General features: G+C 47.4%; 9 protein-coding genes across 9 annotated transcripts; 2 read left to right on the top strand and 7 right to left on the bottom strand.

Annotated features, from left to right (window-relative positions):
• Positions 1–2,078: 2,078 nt before the first annotated feature.
• On the top strand, positions 2,079–2,995 carry BT62DRAFT_1011088 (uncharacterized protein; the record flags this gene model as incomplete). Its single annotated transcript, XM_043177735.1, has 4 exons — positions 2,079–2,124; positions 2,174–2,284; positions 2,319–2,564; positions 2,610–2,995. 4 exons carry the CDS (start codon positions 2,079–2,081, stop codon positions 2,993–2,995), a joined length of 789 nt encoding a protein of 262 aa, XP_043035295.1.
• A 679-nt stretch (positions 2,996–3,674) lies between these two features.
• BT62DRAFT_1011087 (uncharacterized protein) lies at positions 3,675–5,054 on the bottom strand (the record flags this gene model as incomplete). Its single annotated transcript, XM_043177734.1, has 9 exons — positions 3,675–3,779; positions 3,820–3,916; positions 4,197–4,284; positions 4,335–4,410; positions 4,466–4,610; positions 4,659–4,687; positions 4,757–4,789; positions 4,843–4,933; positions 4,999–5,054. The coding sequence occupies 9 exons, from the start codon at positions 5,052–5,054 to the stop codon at positions 3,675–3,677; spliced, it is 720 nt and encodes a 239-aa protein (XP_043035294.1).
• A 363-nt stretch (positions 5,055–5,417) lies between these two features.
• BT62DRAFT_1079750 (uncharacterized protein) lies at positions 5,418–6,269 on the top strand (the record flags this gene model as incomplete). Its single annotated transcript, XM_043179520.1, has 5 exons — positions 5,418–5,468; positions 5,512–5,608; positions 5,653–5,696; positions 5,765–6,145; positions 6,199–6,269. 5 exons carry the CDS (start codon positions 5,418–5,420, stop codon positions 6,232–6,234), a joined length of 609 nt encoding a protein of 202 aa, XP_043035293.1. The 3' UTR covers positions 6,235–6,269.
• Positions 6,270–6,530: 261 nt separating this feature from the next.
• BT62DRAFT_996924 (uncharacterized protein) lies at positions 6,531–8,866 on the bottom strand (the record flags this gene model as incomplete). The annotated part of the gene is made up of 5 exons (XM_043190617.1): positions 6,531–7,049; positions 7,112–7,909; positions 8,082–8,117; positions 8,381–8,534; positions 8,796–8,866. The coding sequence occupies 5 exons, from the start codon at positions 8,864–8,866 to the stop codon at positions 6,531–6,533; spliced, it is 1,578 nt and encodes a 525-aa protein (XP_043035292.1).
• Positions 8,867–11,089: 2,223 nt separating this feature from the next.
• Positions 11,090–13,728, bottom strand: BT62DRAFT_907268 (uncharacterized protein; the record flags this gene model as incomplete). Its single annotated transcript, XM_043183661.1, has 9 exons — positions 11,090–11,849; positions 11,909–12,027; positions 12,083–12,217; positions 12,276–12,469; positions 12,519–13,218; positions 13,274–13,310; positions 13,363–13,427; positions 13,485–13,513; positions 13,575–13,728. 9 exons carry the CDS (start codon positions 13,726–13,728, stop codon positions 11,090–11,092), a joined length of 2,193 nt encoding a protein of 730 aa, XP_043035291.1.
• Positions 13,729–13,828: 100 nt separating this feature from the next.
• Positions 13,829–14,642, bottom strand: BT62DRAFT_463803 (uncharacterized protein). Its single transcript, XM_043181012.1, has 3 exons — positions 14,585–14,642; positions 14,437–14,536; positions 13,829–14,384 (listed from the first exon to the last, which is right to left on the bottom strand). The coding sequence occupies exons 2-3, from the start codon at positions 14,488–14,490 to the stop codon at positions 13,929–13,931; spliced, it is 510 nt and encodes a 169-aa protein (XP_043035290.1). The 5' UTR covers positions 14,491–14,536; positions 14,585–14,642; the 3' UTR covers positions 13,829–13,928.
• A 1,271-nt stretch (positions 14,643–15,913) lies between these two features.
• BT62DRAFT_463828 (uncharacterized protein) lies at positions 15,914–16,388 on the bottom strand. Its single transcript, XM_043181014.1, has one exon. The coding sequence runs from the start codon at positions 16,261–16,263 to the stop codon at positions 16,024–16,026; it is 240 nt and encodes a 79-aa protein (XP_043035289.1). The 5' UTR covers positions 16,264–16,388; the 3' UTR covers positions 15,914–16,023.
• Positions 16,389–17,344, bottom strand: BT62DRAFT_463827 (uncharacterized protein). The gene is made up of 3 exons (XM_043181013.1): positions 17,167–17,344; positions 16,967–17,118; positions 16,389–16,851 (listed from the first exon to the last, which is right to left on the bottom strand). Exons 1-3 carry the CDS (start codon positions 17,217–17,219, stop codon positions 16,514–16,516), a joined length of 543 nt encoding a protein of 180 aa, XP_043035288.1. The 5' UTR covers positions 17,220–17,344; the 3' UTR covers positions 16,389–16,513.
• On the bottom strand, positions 17,077–18,110 carry BT62DRAFT_463792 (uncharacterized protein). The gene is made up of 2 exons (XM_043181011.1): positions 17,167–18,110; positions 17,077–17,118 (listed from the first exon to the last, which is right to left on the bottom strand). Exon 1 carries the CDS (start codon positions 17,877–17,879, stop codon positions 17,352–17,354), a length of 528 nt encoding a protein of 175 aa, XP_043035287.1. The 5' UTR covers positions 17,880–18,110; the 3' UTR covers positions 17,077–17,118; positions 17,167–17,351.
• Positions 18,111–19,118: the final 1,008 nt, after the last annotated feature.

Genomic DNA, 19,118 nt, shown 5'->3' with positions numbered 1-19,118 from the left:
GACCAGGGAAGAAGAAAGGGTCGCGTACAAAGTCATCACAAGTTCCCCCACCGATCCCCCACACCCAAGAGTGCCCCATTGATCGCCTGTTTTATAATTTTCGTGGATCATCAGCGAGAGTGGGAAGAGTTATTGATATTACTGTTAGGATGGTAATAGCCACGTCCACGACTGTAATGATGATACCGCTACTTGGAGGGATTACCCGGCTGCGTCGATAGCCTCGGTGAGTTGGCCAAGCAGCGGTGTGATGTTCTCATCTGTGGCGGTTCCTTTGGCTATGAGAGTAAGAGAGCGTCACCGTCAACAGAAAGACTTACACACCAATTTGTGGAAGGATACCCGTCGATGGAGGTCTTGAGGACGCAGAGAATGCTGGTGAGCTCGGGAGCAGTGTGGGAGATGAGCCCAGTAGCGAGGGAGAAGAACGATGCAGGAAGTGAACATGATGAGCAAGTAATAACACAGTGCTGGTCTTTTAAGGTCCCCTATGCGGGGGGGTTTTTTTAATAGTGGTTGATCAGTAACCAGAGCCGCGCTAGCCCCTGATGTGAGACTGAGACGTAATCACAGAAGAAAAGCGAGCACTATAGATACATAAAAGAATTTGCGATGCAATGAGTGATGCCGTCTGGTGGAAATGACAAGCTAGAAGTAGAGCTAGACGACTCATCGATCCGTGGAGGATGGATGCTTTCAGAAATTGAAGTGCATGCACGCATATCGTGGAATGATGCCGAACGCTGGTGGGAAATCTCATAGAATTTGATGTCGCCAAACTTTTTTAGCACTCTTGAACGCAATGGCTCTTTGGCGTTGACATGGCTTCCAGAGGAGAGTATGTACAATGGTAAATTGTTAAAAAGGCGTTCTGTCAGAGGAGATTAGTGAAATTACCTCTGGTATTGCTGGTTATTTTCGAAAATTGAGGCAATCGAGGGCAAAAGAATACTTTCAGAGGCAGGGACGATCATTTATTCCTGGGTGAGTAAGAATCTCGGTACCGTCTTTGGTCAACCTATTGTCTCCTTGCTGATGGCTATGTCATTCGACGATGTGTGACCCTGTTATAGATCCGGTTGGGTGGTACATTCTGGACACTTCACGGCTAATATGAGTCAACCTGCAAAAAATAGTCTTAACAGGCCCAGAATTCTGAATCTGTTTGCCATACCGTCGATTAGTGGAAAGATTGGCCCAACGTGGGGAAGAAAGGCGGTTCGATTCCGTGTAGCAGCTAGTCGTGGATGATAGGCATGTTCGTTTTTACATAAGTGGTGAGATGGGAGTTACTCAGGAACAAATATACCTGAGAGCGACGGTTAGCACACTGAACGTCAGAATGGGAGGCGGTGGACCTGAACACCCATGGCCGTTTCGTGAAGAGAAAATCCTTTCACGTTCGTCCACAACAAGTGCTTCATCTCAACTGAAATACAAATCTCACATGTTTAGAATCCTTTCGTAGACTAATCAGATTCTGCTTGACATGAATCCCTTCTAGAAATGGCGGATTTTACTCTCAATAACATAGCAGCACTTCGAGCGCCAGTGCAGCATAACTATGACGGATGCCGGAGTCTAATGAGTGCTCGCTGAATGCTGAAGGCCATTTTTATCGTATATTCAGGATTGGACGCAAGTGCCGTGGATAAGTGGAAGACCTCCCTGACGACGGGTAGGAGATATGGTTCGATTCCGTCTAGCGGCTTGAGGAGGCGGTTTTCTAGATACTTTTACAAAACGAATAGCCTCAATATTGGGTGAAGAGAGAGAGTGGGGAGGGACGGGCATTCAAGTTAATGTTGAACTCACACAGCTAACAGTTATGCTTAAGTATTACGCATGAGGTAGGACATTCGGCTGATGATGCCCATTCACGGAGGAGAACCGCCTCAGTTTTGGAGATGAGAAGAAACGGTGTCAGGAAAAGAAGAAGAGTCGTTCCTATTGAAGATTGTTGGCTTCATAAAGATTCGGACCGGAAAAATAACCGAAGCTCGGGCCACCATTCCTTTCCTCTTATAGTTACGACTTTTTTTTTGAACGTTTCGTCATTATCTACAACGAATACTTCCATGTCAACAAGGAAGCCATTATACCGCCTTGCGGATCCAAAAACTGGTCGGTAGGATTCCCCTGCTTCTTCTCAGCCAGAGCTGATTTCAGTCAGGCACGGCCATATTCTTCCCTGAAATCCGTCAGGGCCGTCATTTGTCCTATGATCCCCCTTTGAGTGAAGATCTGATGTGCACACGGTTATGGACACCTCGCCGTGTACAATGTATGCGGATCCCTTGCAGACGCATATGTCACAGGTGGGGTGGCGTTGGAACCGTATCGCTGGGTCCAAGAGAGGGGAATCGCTGGTAATACTCGCAGTTGTAGCAACGGACAAGCGGGAATCCACAGCAATGCAACACGTGATCGCGGCGGAACGGGACCGTGCCAATGCTCCCAGCGTAACCTTCATTTCGAGACCCTGGATGCGAAGGTAACGTCCGATTCTCCGCTCAATCCAAGCATATTATCATCCATTGTATATGTGCACCTCTCTGTTCGAGGTATCCCCTTTCTCAGATCTATCTAGGGTTAATATATGTCCACAGGGTGGTTTTTGTACCACTTGGGTCCGAAGAGATTCCAGCGTTCTCCACCAGATTTCGATGGAAAAGTTCAGCTCAGCCACAAGGTACGCCCCCGAGTGCCAGTGATGTCAACGGGTCGGGTGAGTATGCGCAGGGTCCCAGAGGACATATTGGGAGTCCTGGGGATCTCGACCTTGGATCTCGAACAGGTCGGTGCGGGAGACGTACATGCATCGATATCTACGCCTTTAGATCTTAGACAGCGATTCTGGGGGAGGGGCCCCGCTTTCTTGAAGCCAATGAAAGCGTACATGTACGTTTTCGTGGAACTTACCTCGATCGCATACACAAGTTCTCCGATGACAGAAGCGACAGACACCATTCTGTCCCCTTTCTTTCTCCAATAAATCATGAGTCAATTATTTATACCACCACTGCCGCGGCGCACTTTTTCATATTATGTAACCGATCCATAGTTCCTGAGACCTGAGTGGTGGGCATTTATCTTCGCCTTCATGTCTCGTTGGATGGGTGGTTGCTTTGATATGTATGAGTATTGGGACTTCCTACACACTCCTGTAAGGTCGTATCACAGCTGCTGTGAGGTCTTATCGTATTTTCATACAGGGCGGGTTTGACAAATGCCTATGGACAATTTTCAGCACCACCATTGCGATAAGCGATTTAGGGACAGGACATGTCTCTGTGTGTTTGGGCGAGATACCGTAGAACATGATAGAGCATTTGTTATATTCAGATGCATAAAGGTCTTGTACGACTGACTGTTCGATATGGTATTTCTCCGATACTCCCTACATCAAAATTGTCCATGGTACAAACACAGCAGACATGTAGGAAGAAGGATCGGGGAGGTGATGCACTGAACTAAAGAAGACCAGGAAGGCCACTTCCGAGCAGTCCAGCGACGTCTCCGAGCCTCGTTTTTCCATTTCGTTTTATCAGAGAATGACGATGAGCGAAAGATGCTAACTAAACGTCGCGGGTAGAGAAAAACACTCTGCAGCGATAATATAAAATTAATGTCGATGGCGCCATCAAAGAACACTTAAGTCAGTAGATCATCGATCATGGTTCGGGACTGGCGTTGAAATGGTGCATCATCCTAACTTCGCACGGGAAGCGGTTATCCTTCCTAATGACTGAGAGACTCGGAAACACGGATGCCGGGGTCTAATGGGTGCTGAGTGCCGAAGGATGTTTTTCATCGCACAACCAGCATTGGGACGCAACTGCCGTAGGTCAGCGGAAGACGTCCCTGCACTTCTGACGTAGGATAGGGTAGGGCAGGAGATACGGATCGATTCCGTCTAGCGGGATGAGGTGGATGGGTTCAACAGGTAATCCTTTTACATATGAATGACTTCAATATTGTCTTAAAGACCCTGTCTTCAAGTTAACATTCAGGTCTTTGGCGCATGAACACATGGGCGAGGCGAGATAAAAGAAGAGACATTCGTGGCACAGAGACCCTGTAGACATAACTGAATGCTACACAGAATTATACGCGTTAGAAGTCAAGCCTTATAGATGAACGGAAAATTGCACAGAGCATAAACCCGTCGCAAGAGGATGTCGAACTATCCGAACTGCATCCCAATCGGTGTTTGTGTGTCCTCGTATGCAGAGTGAGTCCCCGTAATATGGTTGACCCGAGAAACACGCTTGACACTCTCGCCTGACAATAATCCCAGAATGACGAAAAAGTGCATCAAGGGGCTGTCATACCTTTGCTGCAAACGCGATCCGTCAAATGACCATCAAGGGACCATGTCAGAGTTGCAGGCCCGAAATTCCACACGAACTTGAATGATGGAGGGCGTCACATGGACAATACATCAGCTCAGCCACGAGTTCACACATCCTGTCGCCATGACGTCAAATACAAGGATTACAGTCTGTGCCGCGAGCACGGAATGTGACCGATGACTGGCATTTCTCAGCCCTATTCTGTAGGCCAGAATATTGTTCCTATCGTCCCATTGCTGCATCTGATCGTGTTTGCTGCGAGTGCTCCATCATGGATACTCTGACTCTGATGTCTGTAATGACCATGGATCGATCGCGAAACCATTATTGACCTAGAAGAGCACAAGATACGCATGACACACATCAGGAAACGGAAGATAATGAAGAGCAGTGTCACGTACTTTTTCTGCATCTACGACCCCCTTATACGCGCGCTACAGCTACCACAAACGACTCCAGAAAACCGGTTGCTCGACTATGTCTTGACCTTGACCTGGACGATATGACGCGCTATCGCATCGAGGGTGCTGATAGACGTGATGAGAGGCGATGAGGCAGCACAGGTACGGTGGGCATCCCTAGCAACCTGGGTAATTATCACCTTCGGTTCAGTATCTGGCTTATGGGTCACATTGAATGGCACCTTTCGTGTACAAGTCGTGGTACTTTGCTACCACGAGAAATACATAGAAGCGACATTGACGTTCGTATTGCAAAGTTTGGGGGAACAGACTGCCTAGACGAGTGTTCAGTGGTCAAAGGAGTATGTACTTACTTGTCATCGACAGGTTGTGAAAGTAGCTGTGAAGAGCACTGTCCGGGGCCGGCCCGTACAAAAGGACATTCCCTAAAGTTTCCCACGGCCTCGTGGTTTCGGACTACGACCGTCCCATCATTTTCATCAACTGTTCTTTGCGGCAGGAGGTTGGCCTTGGAACGTAGGGACGCGAAGAAACAATTTGAGGCTGGGGAAGCTAGAATATTTTTACCTGCTATCTTTGAATAGGAAAATCTATGCAAAATTCTACTGCAGGTGATTTTTCTGCTATCTAACGGAGATACATGGCAAATATCTCGTCGGCGCGATTCAGGCGAGGTTTCCGAGAGGAGTGGGTGCCGGCATGTCATAACCATCGTCTCTCATGACGTCTATCAGCACCCTCGATGCGACAGCGCGTCATATCGTCCAGGTCAAGGCCAAGACATAGTCGAGCAACCGGTTTTAATGGCCTCGTCACCATCCGACTGTCATGGTAAGAGCCTATATGCTATAAGATCGTCTCATTCCACATCTCAGCACATGCGTTCTGCATCATTTTGCATGTGCCGATTTATTTCCTAGTGCACATTCATTGGACCCGTTTGCCTATCTTCTTCATTGCCATACATAACTTTTATTTCACAGACAGACCGAAATTCAGCCCTTTCTCGACGTAGAGGATCGTAACCTCTGTTCTGGCCTCGAAAACAGATTAACCACGCACTCAACTCATTCCGGTTCGACTCATCTCGAAATTCGTTCCATATTCCCAGTTGCCTTCTCACGCAAATATGCCTCATTCTCCTGGGTTCTTGTCACTCTGCAGACTGGCTCTGTTTTAGGTTGTCCTCACCATAAACGTGCCCCTCATGGCTCTTCCCTCAACCCCCTCATATCCGGCACCCCCCTACGTACTGGAAAGCTGGAAGGCTCGATTATCGAAATCACCATCCACACTACAAGGATACCAAAATGCAGCCCCACTGATCCCAAACCATCAGTGAAGACTATCTGCAACGCTGAGACTTGCGTTCGTTTTTAGTTCCAAATTAAATGGTACGCAGACTGACAGATGCGTTGTAGAAGGGCAAAGCTTCTCGGTATCTGGGAGCATGGTGATGGGCACAAAGCTTATCGATACATTGCTTTCAAAGGAGACGTATCAAACAAAGCCAGACCGCGTGGTGGAGAGAGGACATTTTCTTTGCATCGCATTTTTATCATCTTAGAAACCCCATTATATCATAAGACAGACATATCATTTGTAATTACTATTCACGTCAACTTGTTTCCTCCTCCCAAGACTTCGAAAAGCCAGAATGAAAATGGGGATTGTGCGCCATCTTATAATATGCATCATACGTACCAGGGACAAGTAACGGCCCAACCCTATCTGGCCGTTCTTATTATTCGTCCTAGTTCGAGTCCGAGTCCGAATCCCAAATTGAGAAAAGATTCCCGTAATCCCTTGCTGTAAGGACCGGATATTCTGTCTCCAAGACAGTCATCCTCTGCCCCTCATAGAACGTATTCGGCTTATATGTCAGGTCGACCGACTTCAGATCATGCATATGTGACGTCGCTGACTTGAGCTTCTCAAAGTCATCTGCATAGTAAGCTCTGGTGCCCCTTATCGTAGAGGTAAAGGTCAATAAGGAGGCCGGCATCACAGCTAGGAGCATCTGACAGTGGAACGTTGATTCAGTCAATCCTATTTCCAACTGCTGGAGGGGGCATTTCGATCGTTTGACTAGAGGGACAACACCCTTATCGTGATTAGCGGAAAGAATCTGAAGACTGGGTAGAACGAGATGGTCTAGAATGGGCGGGAACTCAGTGCTTGTGGTGATAGTCAAGGATACGAGATAGGGAGCTGTGATGGCATCTGTACCCGGGGGAATGGTGTCGTTCATGAAAACGTGTATTCCCCAATGCTCAATAGACAAATAGAAACGTTCCAGAAAAGGAAAATTTTCCGCTCTCTAGCCGCCTGTACACATGGGTATATGACACTCTTGATTTGCGTCCAGGGAAGGTTACAGCACTGCAATATGCTGATATCGCCTCCAATCGTGTGGAGGGATGGCATGTCACGGAATGCGAAGGGGTCTATGGTTATAGATGAAGATGAAACTGGAACGATGTATAATGCACTGAGAATGGGAAGAGAACCTTCGATCTGGGCGATTTGAGACATGCAGTTCTCAGACAGAAAGAGCGTCTTCCATCGCCGGCATGACGAGATGAGAACGTCAATGATGGGAGGAAAGTCCTTCATGGAATGGGGTGCCGTAAATGCGACTTTTAGGGGGTGTGTTCCTGAACGATGGAGCTGAAGTATCAACATGTCTATACATTTGCGAGGCTTCTTATCTCGGATGTAGAGGTAGATGTTGGACCAAAGACTGCAGAAAGCTAACGAAACGGCACGCCACCTCCTGCAGACCTGTGATAAGGTCCAAGGACACTGTGAAGGATCCAGGGAACTCTTCGGGCGGAATGACGTTTTGTGCAAGAATCTGTCAACTTCGCTTCCCATGCCGTTTTCGTCGATGCATTGGAGGAATATCTCAGACAGAACTTCTGGAGGGAATCGTCTGATGGGGTGCAGGGCTTTCTTGCGCTGTGCAATATCTGACGTGATGGTCGACCGGAAGGTGGTGAGGGCTTTCTGAGCAGCAGAAAGTTCTGCAAGATGAGTGTCAAGTTCTTCAACGAAGTTCTGCTTGCCGGCTATGTAGCCTTCCAGAAACTTCGTGTCAGTATCTGAAATGGTGTCGTTGGACTCAAGAAACTGTCGCAAACGCCCTTCCAATGCTATTGGTGGTGTTTAATCAACGAAACGGCCATCGAGCCCACATCCACATTTGCGGCATGGGCATAGAGGAGACATCGGGAAAGATTCGCTGTTGATAAAATGAATTGTTATCCTGACAAGAAAAATTCTGGTTGAATGTTCGACTGACCTGCTTGAAGATCGATGATGCAGAGCCCGCGATATGCTATAACAAAACTGAATGATGACAAACTCCTGAAAGAGGAGCTTCAAATGAACGAACTCAGACGTGCTTTAAGCGACGCTTGATTAGTGGCAATACTTAGTGGTCGTGGTTCGGGTTGAGAGAGATATTGGAAATGGTATGCTCAGAAAGGTTCTCCGGCCGCTGTCGGCCCGCCAACGGATCACAAAAGTGGACTTGGGTGACAGAATTACGAGCATCGTAGTACGCCAAAGCAACGAGGATACCAGGCACTGTAGACTCACGGCGAGTGGGTCGCCTTGGAAGTTTAGATTAAGTAGTTCCGGCCCCTGCCGGAGGTATGATCTGGATATAGCAGGAACGGCGGGATATTTTCGTCGCGTATCAGCAACGTTTGGTGAAGGTCGGTACAGTCTATTGTCATTGTGGTCAGCGAAACTGTATAAATGACCATTTTCAAAGCAACTCGAGGGACCCGCAGACACGGATGGTAGAAATAGCTAACGGAAATAGATTTTCGTCGACAATCTTCGTGAGACTCTGCTTCTTTGCATGCCTCGAAGAGGAATATTGACGAAATACAGAGTCAAGCATCTGAGTGGATGGTTTCTTATTCTGGGATCTCCATTATCCAGACTGGACGCCACTTTCAGACGTCCTGATGGTCAGAGGTTCGATTGCGGTCAGCAACCTATGGACCATGTACGGATGCGCTTCACATAGGTGTCCGAAGAGGGACTGCCATCGCTAGGTGGTGTCGGGGATTCCATTTTGAAGATAGAGAGAGTATGAGAGAGCAGTAATAACGGAACCCACTGGTTTCTGATGGTACGAGTGCTAGCGCTAAGTAGGTAGGACAGGGTGCGTAACGATTAACAGAGGTCACGCTAGTGCTCTGGCAAAGTCCGGTGGCGAACTCTCAGAAGCTGCATTTTCCATATGAAGGCCTTTACTTTTTAAGGATAGTATATGAGCGTCGTCTCCTTATCGACGACCTTGTGTCTCCTGGGAAAGTCGCATAGTACTATTTTCGCAGGCTCATTCAACCAAACAATTCCGCGTGTCTGATATTACGTGTGTGCATGCCACAACGATGGAGGCAGTGTACATAACCCTGTGTTATCTCGAGTTCACCCCAGGCCATTATTTCCTTTACGATGGACGATAATAGTGCGTTCAAGGTCTGATTGCTTACCTTCTTCATCTGCCTTTCTCACAAATTCAAACAGTACTACCGGGACTTCAACGAGAAAGACCCTTCTGACACGGGGAAGCTTGTTTCGGGGAACATTGCTTCCCGGAATGATGACCACTCAGTGACATTCAAAGATATGCCGACCAAGCCAGAAATCATCAGGCTTAACTGGGAACACGAAGCTATATTCTTCTTTCGTTCTGATCATTTGTTTCCCAAATGTTCGACATCTCTCCATCCACAATGCCAAATTCAAGGCCACTCCACATAAATTGAAAGACTTCGGTAAAGCATTGGAATTGAAACAGTTCCTCGATCTCTGCAGCCTTGAGATCTGCTCTGAAGACTGGCCCGAGTTCCTGCATTTTCGTTGGCACAGTGCCATTAATCTATCCAAAAGAGAACCACAAATAATATCATGACAATGATGTCCCCATGCACTGCACAACATCGGACTCGACCAGCTGGAATCCTTAAGAATTGAAGAGAGGGGTTTGGCATCGGAACTTATATGTTCCAAGCTCAAATGGTTCTTTGATCATTTATCTCTTCCTACGAAGGAGGCAAATCTGAGCTTCGTAAAATTTCATGACGAGCTGGACATCGAACTCTGTTTCCTGCGCGGCACAGTAGGAATGCTTGGAGGGACCTGAATATTGTTATGATGAATAAGGATGGCAGCTGCCCTAAAGTTTTTTTGGGTCTTGGAGTTTCAGATGATATGACGAAGGGAATTTTGCGGATCTTCCTCGAAGGTTTTGACTACCCTGAGTGTAAGTCTGCCTTCTGAGTGAATTAGGAGCGGCTGTTTGAATGCTCGTGAGTTGGAGGTGACCAATCGAATAAGCCGGAATATGTAATCTGACTATTCATAATATTCTGTTACCGCTCCATTCATGTCGTGAGTCCTAAATCCTGGGTCTGCTCCCTGGCAAGCAGCTGCATTAGATACTTGTGGAATAGATGACGAAGCTCGGAGTGATGTCGGTAGTATTATCAACGGCCAGCCATCGACCACGACTTTGAACAAGTCCAGATTCACAGCACGTCTAAGTTTCTAGTAGTCATAGGACAGACAGCACCAAAGATTCATCTGATATATGAGGGTTTTACACACTAAGGCGAAAACGTCCGCGAATCAATGCCGAGCTGGAAAAGAGCCCTGTCATATGCGCTTTCATACAAGATCCCAATTTTGCCTTTAAAACCTTCTGGATTTTTTTTGTTGGCCCCCTTCCGGCGCCGTGCTAACTCAACTACTGGGTGGGGCTCAATGACATACTTCCGCCACTCCTGCGTGAGACCGAGGCGCATGTCCTAAATCTTTCACCTTTCGGGTCGTTGTTACGGACCATCAATGATCATGTCTGTCTGTGCCTTGGTTAACAGATATTACCTTTTATTCGAGCGACTATTGGATTGGGCTCGATCGAGTACTCCCACCACACCCATTCGAGACCGAGGCGCGTTTCCTGAATTGTTCACTCTTTGGTTCTTCGTTACGGACCATCAATGATCATGTTCTCGGAATCTATCTGTGCTGTATTCGCAGTAAGACGCCGCGTCTTAAGGCTTGCAGGAAATTACATGAACCTGATTGCGAGAGTGATAAGCTCTTTCGCCAGAAGACGGCGTCTATCTATAGAATCTTGTGATGACTCCGAATCTTGTGATGACTCCCTACGCTCTATGGACATTTCTAGAAAAGATAATGATACACGACTCTACGAGGTTGTTGTAATAATACATATGGAGTCTAAATGCATGCGAGAGAGAAATATGGTATTTCGAGGATTAGTTAATATTCTGGAAAGAAAGAAAGAAGACCATTAGAATGATCTTCCAAAACAGTTGTCTCAGCCTGCGAGACTCGATGGCGAATCACCACCAACTCGTCCCACAGATTCGAAGGAATCTCTTTATGCTTGCGCATAAATGACCGAATACGATCCAGCCATTCCTTCATTACATGAAACCTATTTTCCACAACCCCCTCAGTCTCACCTTCTCGAATAGCCAGCAGCGAAATTTGCGCTAGCCAATAGAACGGAAGAGCATCGTGCACAAAAAGCGGCACGTCATCGACATCCTTCCCATCTGGGCAAGACATCCACATACTAAACCAGTTTGTCAACGCGTATTGGGTCGCAAACTGATTCCCTTGACGGCCTTCATTACCGATTGGCTCGGGTGAAGTAGAAGACTCGGCAGCACCACTAGACGACCCGCAGCCCGAGTAGGAGAAGCAGATATTGCGGAGGATCGTATGGATCAGAATAAAATGCGAGAATGGGTTCAAGGGCGTCAGTGAAATTGTAAGTCTCATCTCGCCGAGATTAGCTAGAGCTTGCTGCATCCCAACACCGTATAGTCTAGCTGATCCCACACCGTACGGCGATGGTTTCTGCAACAGACCAATCCATTCCGCAGCAGTTTGCGCCTTCCATATGGCCTCGTCGCACGGAAGATTCATGTCAAATTCAGCAGTCTGAAACGACGGGCGCATTGAGAAAAAGACAGAGTGACAGCAGTCATGGAGATATGAGAGTAATATTGCGCTGAAGATGACACCGCCGATCAGCAACAGCCGATGTTATGCAGAAAGATATGAATTCACCGTTTCACAGATTCGTGGAGGGCCCAATCCTGCCAAGACTGTTCCAAAAGGAGAGGATCGTTCGGATCAGGAACCGTCCAAGAACGTGAGCGAGCGATGGCTTCTGACCGTCGGATCATCTATTGGCTTCTGTCAGAGACGGCCCAGTCCAGCATAAATAGACGGTAACCATACCATAACTAGCATCCCATGGTATACATTGGACGAAACCCGAAAATCGGAACGTTGGTGGAAGAGACCAATAGTCTGGAGCAATACAACGGCGAGTATAAGGAAATCCTGCTCCTTGAGACTACATGGCACTTTGATCTGGGCGTGTTGTTGCATTAGTATCAAAGATAGGTATTCGCTAAAGCGAAGTACTGACAAAATCATGGATGACGGCATCCCGCGTCGAAGACAAAGTTTCGGTTATAAAAGAGACGGCTTGGCGGGTTTTGAGAAACAGCGCACCGCATGCTTGCATTGCGCGAATGAGGATGGGCGGTTTGTCTTCTGTTGTCCACGACCCCGGGTGCACTAAAGGGATTTGTGTACAGAATGCGGAGAAAAATAGATATACTGGAGGGTATGTCAGCTATCAAAGTAATTATAGTATGCGGGTACCCACGGTATTGTTGGTGTTCTGTATGGAGCGATTGAGCGCTGATGAGTAAGTCTGCGCACACCGAAGACGCCGTATCAGAGGATGAGGGATTAAAAATTTCGCAGAAAGAAGTTTCATCATCCGAAAACGTAGAGATAGAAACGGAGCCGGAGGAGGAAGGCATGAAGGAAAAGTAGTCGACATTTAATCCAGGTCCTCCGTTAGCTGGGAACCATGGGAGTTTCGGCAACGTGGCAGTGGTGGAGAAAGAGGATTTATCGAAGAAGTCATCAAGCACGTCACCTGAGAATTGTCTTTCCATAGAATCATCATGTAGTTCACCATCACCATCAGCAATGATGACCGCTTTTTTGATGACAGGATCAAAGATGGCGGATAAGGAGGAACAATTTAACGAAGTGAAAGAGGAAGACGGGGTAGCGTCCGCAGCTACTGATAAGGTATGATCGAACGTAGGTAATATCTCACTGTTGTGAGGAGATTGAAGCGAACGTGATGAAGTTGTGGGCGATGAAAGTGGTTCTGGAGAACTGTCAGAGAGAAGCTCCGTTTGAATGCATCTCTTGATACGGCGTTTCTTGGCGTTATTCTTCTTTTCCCGCGAGACTGCCGGATCGTTGACATAGACGCATTCCCTGTTGCGAGAAATGCACTTTGAGCATGGATTGTCAAGATTACACTTGACTTTTGAGTCTGCACAAGCCTAAACGGACGTTGAGGAAAAGAGTGAAGCATCGTCGTCGTACTGTCGGACAGACCTGGCAAGACTTTCTTCGAGATCGAAGGAAACCGTGCCTATGATAACGCCGTTACTTGATTATTCAAGCCCGAGAAGGTGACTACTCACGGATCGCCGCACGCCCTTTTGTGTCTAGCCAGAACATCGCTCCTGTTGAACTCTGCACCACATATCTACCGTAGCTGGAATTAGCATACCGTTACAAGTGCATTCGCTCTGAAAATTCTGACCTCGCATCGATGTTCACGTTCGTTGGTATCTGCTCAGATGAGGTTTTAGTATTCAAGCACAGGAATACTGTAGTCGTGCCAAAAGCTTACGTGAACCAAAATGTCTGTTCAAGTGCGTCGTTCTGGTGAACTTGGCAGGACAAAGGGGACAATATTTTGTCTTCAACAACGTAGGCGTGTTTCCTCGACTAGAATGTACACGAGGTGTTTCTTGGTTTGTCTCGAGGTCGGTGACTGGACCCATGAACAGAAAAGTTGGGCAGCCGTGTGGTGAAAGCGGAGGGATGAAAAGCAGTGAGAGAAATGAATGGATGCGAAGAGGCGAGTTAAAAATGTCACAGCAAAGATTAGTGCGTAACCATGACGTCTCGAAAGGCTTTGTTTTAGAGAAGCCTTTCTTGGTCCTGCAAAGGCCGACAGTAAATCGGTATGAAAAACTTTCCCTTATGGAGCAGTGAAGTTGAGGGGCCTTTTCGCTTTATAGCGCCAAAAATAAGGGGATAAAAACCGACCTTTTAAGGTCCCATTTTGGCTTTCGAAAATGAACCAGCGTCTGCAGTAAGTAGTCCTCCATCCATGGGAATCCATTACCGTAGAATCAGCCCTAGTCCATAACCTCTGAGGAGCCCATTCACTACAATATCTGATGACCGAAAATGATAAAAATAGACACTGACATTCCAAGTGAGAATATACCCGACCATCTTCCGTACCGGAGTGAAGAGTCATTGATAACCAGGCACCAACATGGCATGATAGTAAGCGGGAAATGGCAGGACATACTGGGAACACAAAATAGTGTAGCTGACCGAGATACTGTTGTCTCCCACAATGACTTGAGCAGATAACAAAGTATTGGCCAGTCAACTCAATATTAGAAGCTATATTGACAGAATGTTTCTAAACAATATTTGTCAGAAAGGAAACACTCGGTAAATGTACGAGATAGAACCATCAGTCTTCGCCGGGGTGGATGACAATAATCTAGGCCCACACTTGGGAGCATTGATTCCTACCCGAAGTATCCTTTGCCGACCGGTGGCCTTCTATTACTGTACCTTTGCCTTTAGTCCAGCTTCAACAATAAATTTCCATCCTACCTTCCTTAGAGTTCAATTTACGGTCGGAGACTTATTGATAGTTCCCAGAGGGTAGTGAAAGTCTTGCTCATGGACGAAAGGGCGGACTTAAGTGGGGGTGATTACTGACTCTCGTTACGGCACGTGCCTAATAATTGATAACGGTATAAGATAATCACTTGATACACACGCGGAACTCGAGTATAAGAAAGTTTCGGTTTACTTACCTGATCAAAGGAGGCCATTAAAATTTATGGCTGAATATGGGCCAGAATAACACAAGAGGTTCAGTAACTAGCCTCCTCGGTGCAAGGAGATCCCGAGTCATGGAATTCGGGGTACCTGAGTTATTTCAGTGGCGGTGTATGATCGCGATAGTCGGAAAAATTTCCCTGCCACTTCGTTCACAAACACCTCGGAAACGCCGCAATAAACTTGTCATTAAAAAAGAGAAAATGTCAGCAGAATCATAGGAGTGGCAAGGAAACTAAGAGGTGAATTCTCTTCCTTGTCATCAAGCATGTCCCGATGAAAGGCGATCAGGGAAAAGGATGTGCCAATATGCCGCCGGTGGCAAATTCCTGTGTATTTTAGCTCATCAACCTCAAAAGCTTTCGTTTTATTGAAGCCTTTCTCGGTCCTGAATTGCCATTAGGAAACCGGATTTCCCCCTGTGGAACGATGGGATTAAGCTATGTTTTCATTTTCTAGCACTCAAAACAAGGGTATAAAAACTGAACCTGAAATCGAGAGCCCCGGCGCGGACATATCCCCGAACAAATCGAGCTGAACCTCCACCACCTTCTGCACCAGCGCCAACAACATCACCATAGCTGCATCAGGCTTCTACCTTATCGTAATCGGGAATGAAGTGGTGGGCGCCATATGCATGGAAGACACCCTCCATGTGCGAATACGGTCAACATCATGTTACCCGGCGCCATATACATGTACCCCAGATGTCATATGAACGCGAGACGTTGAGGATGATGGTTGGCCGGGGATGCTGTTCAGTTCGCGGGAGAAGTCCCAATAAAGATGGTGATGGTCGAGCAGTGGAGGATGATACTTTTGAGCGTGGCTGTTGCTGGAGAGTCATCGTCGAACTGCAGGACCAGTGCGGACTCTTCGACAAGATTTTGTACAGGCGGGCTATAGGGACTGCGCTCAACAGATGTTCCCGGAGCATTATCGAAGGGGAAGGGCATCCTGCACAAAGATGTATCCGGTCACATAAATAGTCGTCAGCCGGTCTTGAAGGAATATAATCTTCTGCGCTTCTACTTCAATATGATTTTCGTGCCCCACCGGTTACGTAACGTATATTCCTGTCATGAGAAGGAGGCGAGAGCTGTGGCCACGACGTTCCCGAGAGGTCATGATACCGTTTCGGGAAGAACGAGGGTATGTTTGTCCACAGGGGGGGATGTGAATGAACCCAGGACTTCCACCACGGATGTTCATACCAAGGTGAGAGGGAAACCGGCTCGCATCATCTTCAGTCTGGCATATGTAGTGCCAAAGAAGGTTCTGTTGCAGGATTGTACGTAGGAGATGATGGAATCGAGAAGCTCTTCGTCGTCCGGAGGATGGCGCTTGCCATAATCATTCTTGGTGAACCTTGGTATGGCACGAGCTCTTGGAGACGAATATACTTTGGGCAGTTTCTGGAAGATTTTAATAATCCGTGGTCCTCGCATGCAGAAAGAGAACCGCACCCTATGGCTTCGTTGACATGAACTTCAAATTGGTATCCATCCTGTACCACTTTCTCTTCCACACAAATGCATTCCTGCGACGCGCTTCGGACGTGGAGGGCGGTTGTGATGTAACAATCGACGGGAAAGCTCGATACGGTAACAAGTCAACATGAGCGTAAAGTCAACCATCCCATTATTAACACATCCTATGGCTCCTGCACCTAGAATATTGGGTGGTGATACAAAGGTCTCAGAGGCGCTGGTAGTGTGGACAGTCCAGTGAACAGATATTGGTAGAAGGGAAGAAAAGGGAAATCAAAAGCCCACGTGTTACTACAGCTTTCGCCGAAGTGCCGCGATATCGATAAGTACTTGGCAATTCCAGCGCACGAAAAGCAAAGGCTTTAACAGCTGCGGAACCATCCAGGTGACAACGATAGAGCTGTAGAAAGACATGGTGGCTGTTGCTAGGTAGCAGACGCCAGGGCCGGGCGTACACGTAAAGGAGGCGCCCAGGTATCAGGTACGAGATGAATATGTATCCCTTCACAGACAGTCGATCTGGAGGGAACACACTCATAGGCATGCCTGGTCCAGTGCGGTACCGAAAAGGGTATCACCAGTGACAAATAAATGAGGGTGAGATACACGCAAGGTCAGAGAGCGGTTCCCAGAAAAGCCAAGAAAGACGAGGTTCGCTCACTATCAAGTGTGTTCACATAGATCTGAGAGAGGGATCTGCTCGCATCGCCTGCATGTAGTATATCGCAGGATATGGAATGGAAGACAGCGCCTGTCGTAAATCGTCGTCTGTCGGATGGAAAAACTCGTAGAGAGATAAAGTTGGGACAATTCCTAGCAAAAGAATCAGATGTGATCCTGTGTCGCAGAGAGAAATCATGCCTAATGGCTTCGTTGACATGGACCACTATAATGCCATGTTTCTTCGTTATCATCCACGAAAACTTGTCCTTTCAGGGCTGCATCGAACTCTTTCTCCATCATCGAACTCTCTCTCCATCATCCTTCGCGTGGCTGGTTAGCGGGGACGTTCCCTACTTTGGCGTTGAACGACAGGCTCGACCTTGCTAGACCAGCGGGGGCAGACCTCCAAGGCCGTCCCAAGGAATCCAGAGTCTTACTCGGGAAAAAAGGAAGTCGAGCAGTGTAGAAAATACCATAGTCGCGCTGTTTCTCCTGAGTGTCATGGAAGTGAGATGGGGCAGCGAGATGGTTCCCATGTCGTTAATTTCGAGACTCTTGATACGCTTCGCTTGTCGAAGAAGATCAAGGTCCTGCACTGGAAACAGTAAGTGGGTAAGATGGATCCAGGAGATTAAGGGAATGACCATCGGTTGCGGCATCTCCTCATCGAGGACTTGAAAATTCGGTGCATAGCCAAACGCATCATATATCTGCGACGTAGGCTCACCAGTGGCATCAGCTGATTTGACTTTCAGATGACGGAGCCTATTCCAACTCCTCCGACCGCAGGAAAGACCATGCATGGAACAAAGACGACTGCATAAAACGAATAGATTTTTGATAGAGAAAGCGTGGTGGAAATGAGGGAGAGAAAGGGATCGTCTGTAACTTCGATGGTACTGCGAATCCATACGGTGAGGGGTGTGTTCCGTGACCTTTCAAGATGGATTCCAAGCATGAAAATTGGGTAGTAAATAGAAGACAAAGGATCATTGAGATCCTACACGATATCGAGCACGATAGATGGCCACAGATCCAGTGAGCTGACATTAGCTGCTCTCCTGCTCTGGAAGACTTGAGACAACGTCCACGGGTATCTCTTTGCATCCAGACTATCGTATGTTGGGATTTTGCTGGAAAGCTCTAGAAAGGGCAATCCGGCATCATGCCGAGAGTTGATGAGTAAGCTCAAGAGAAGGAGAAAGTTGTAGTAAGTTCTAGATATAATTCTGGAGAGTATAAATACAAGCTCTGTAGGAGCTGTAGAATAAGGAGTTCATACCTTCTGGCCTTACCAGCCTGGAGTCTACCCTGCGCATCACCGAGGATTTCCAACATCGTAGAAGTCAATGCTTTGGGACATTATTTCGAAAGGGGAAGGGATGATCTCAAGAGCGATAGAGCGAAGAACATCAGGGAGTAATCTTCTCACTGGAAAAGAGAGTACTTTGGTGTCCTCGATTTTCACCTCCACCAAATTACGTTCATTGATAAGAACTTTGGCACGCGCGATCTCCTCATCAAGATTCGCGAGACGCTTAGGCCCCCACTTGATGATTATGTCCTGGAAATCGGATGGCTCTCTATCCGAAGGAACCTCGCTACATCAGAGTAGACCTGATATGCGAGGCGACCGTGCGTCTCCTGGTAAGGTTCCGTCGATGTAGATCCACTTTTGGAACTGGCGTCAAGAGGGGTGGCTTCCTTCAGCTGTACAGAGAGGCGAGCTCAGTAAGAAGCGAAGGAATGGAGTGCCTGCGACAGTCATCGTTCGTTGTTAGTAAGGGTTGACCTCGGCGCCTTGTTATGTTTTGATTTTCTGGCGGTTGCTACATCGACTTGAGAAAGAAGAGTGAGAGAAAAGGATGACTCGCCAGTACCAACCATTTTCATCCTACTCCGAGCACCAGCCTTGAGAAATAGCACCTAGCGTAGGCATCGCCACGACGGAAACTTGGACAGAGGGAAGAAAGATAACTTTCCCCAGATAGAATTCTAATACGTATTACGTGATTGAAATGTAGACGCGCCTTGGACTCGAGTCAGACTCGGCGCAGACCGAATACCGACATTGCACTGAAACACAGCGCTGATACTACGTCATGGCTAAATAGAATGTATCTACGGACAACGAGAACGGCACGGTTCGA

The sequence above is a fragment of the Guyanagaster necrorhizus genome, assembly GCF_019112545.1.
Source record: "Guyanagaster necrorhizus MCA 3950 unplaced genomic scaffold BT62scaffold_34, whole genome shotgun sequence".
In the NCBI taxonomy this organism is placed as follows: Eukaryota; Fungi; Basidiomycota; class Agaricomycetes; order Agaricales; family Physalacriaceae; genus Guyanagaster; species Guyanagaster necrorhizus.
This window is presented reverse-complemented; position numbering and strand designations above follow the sequence as displayed.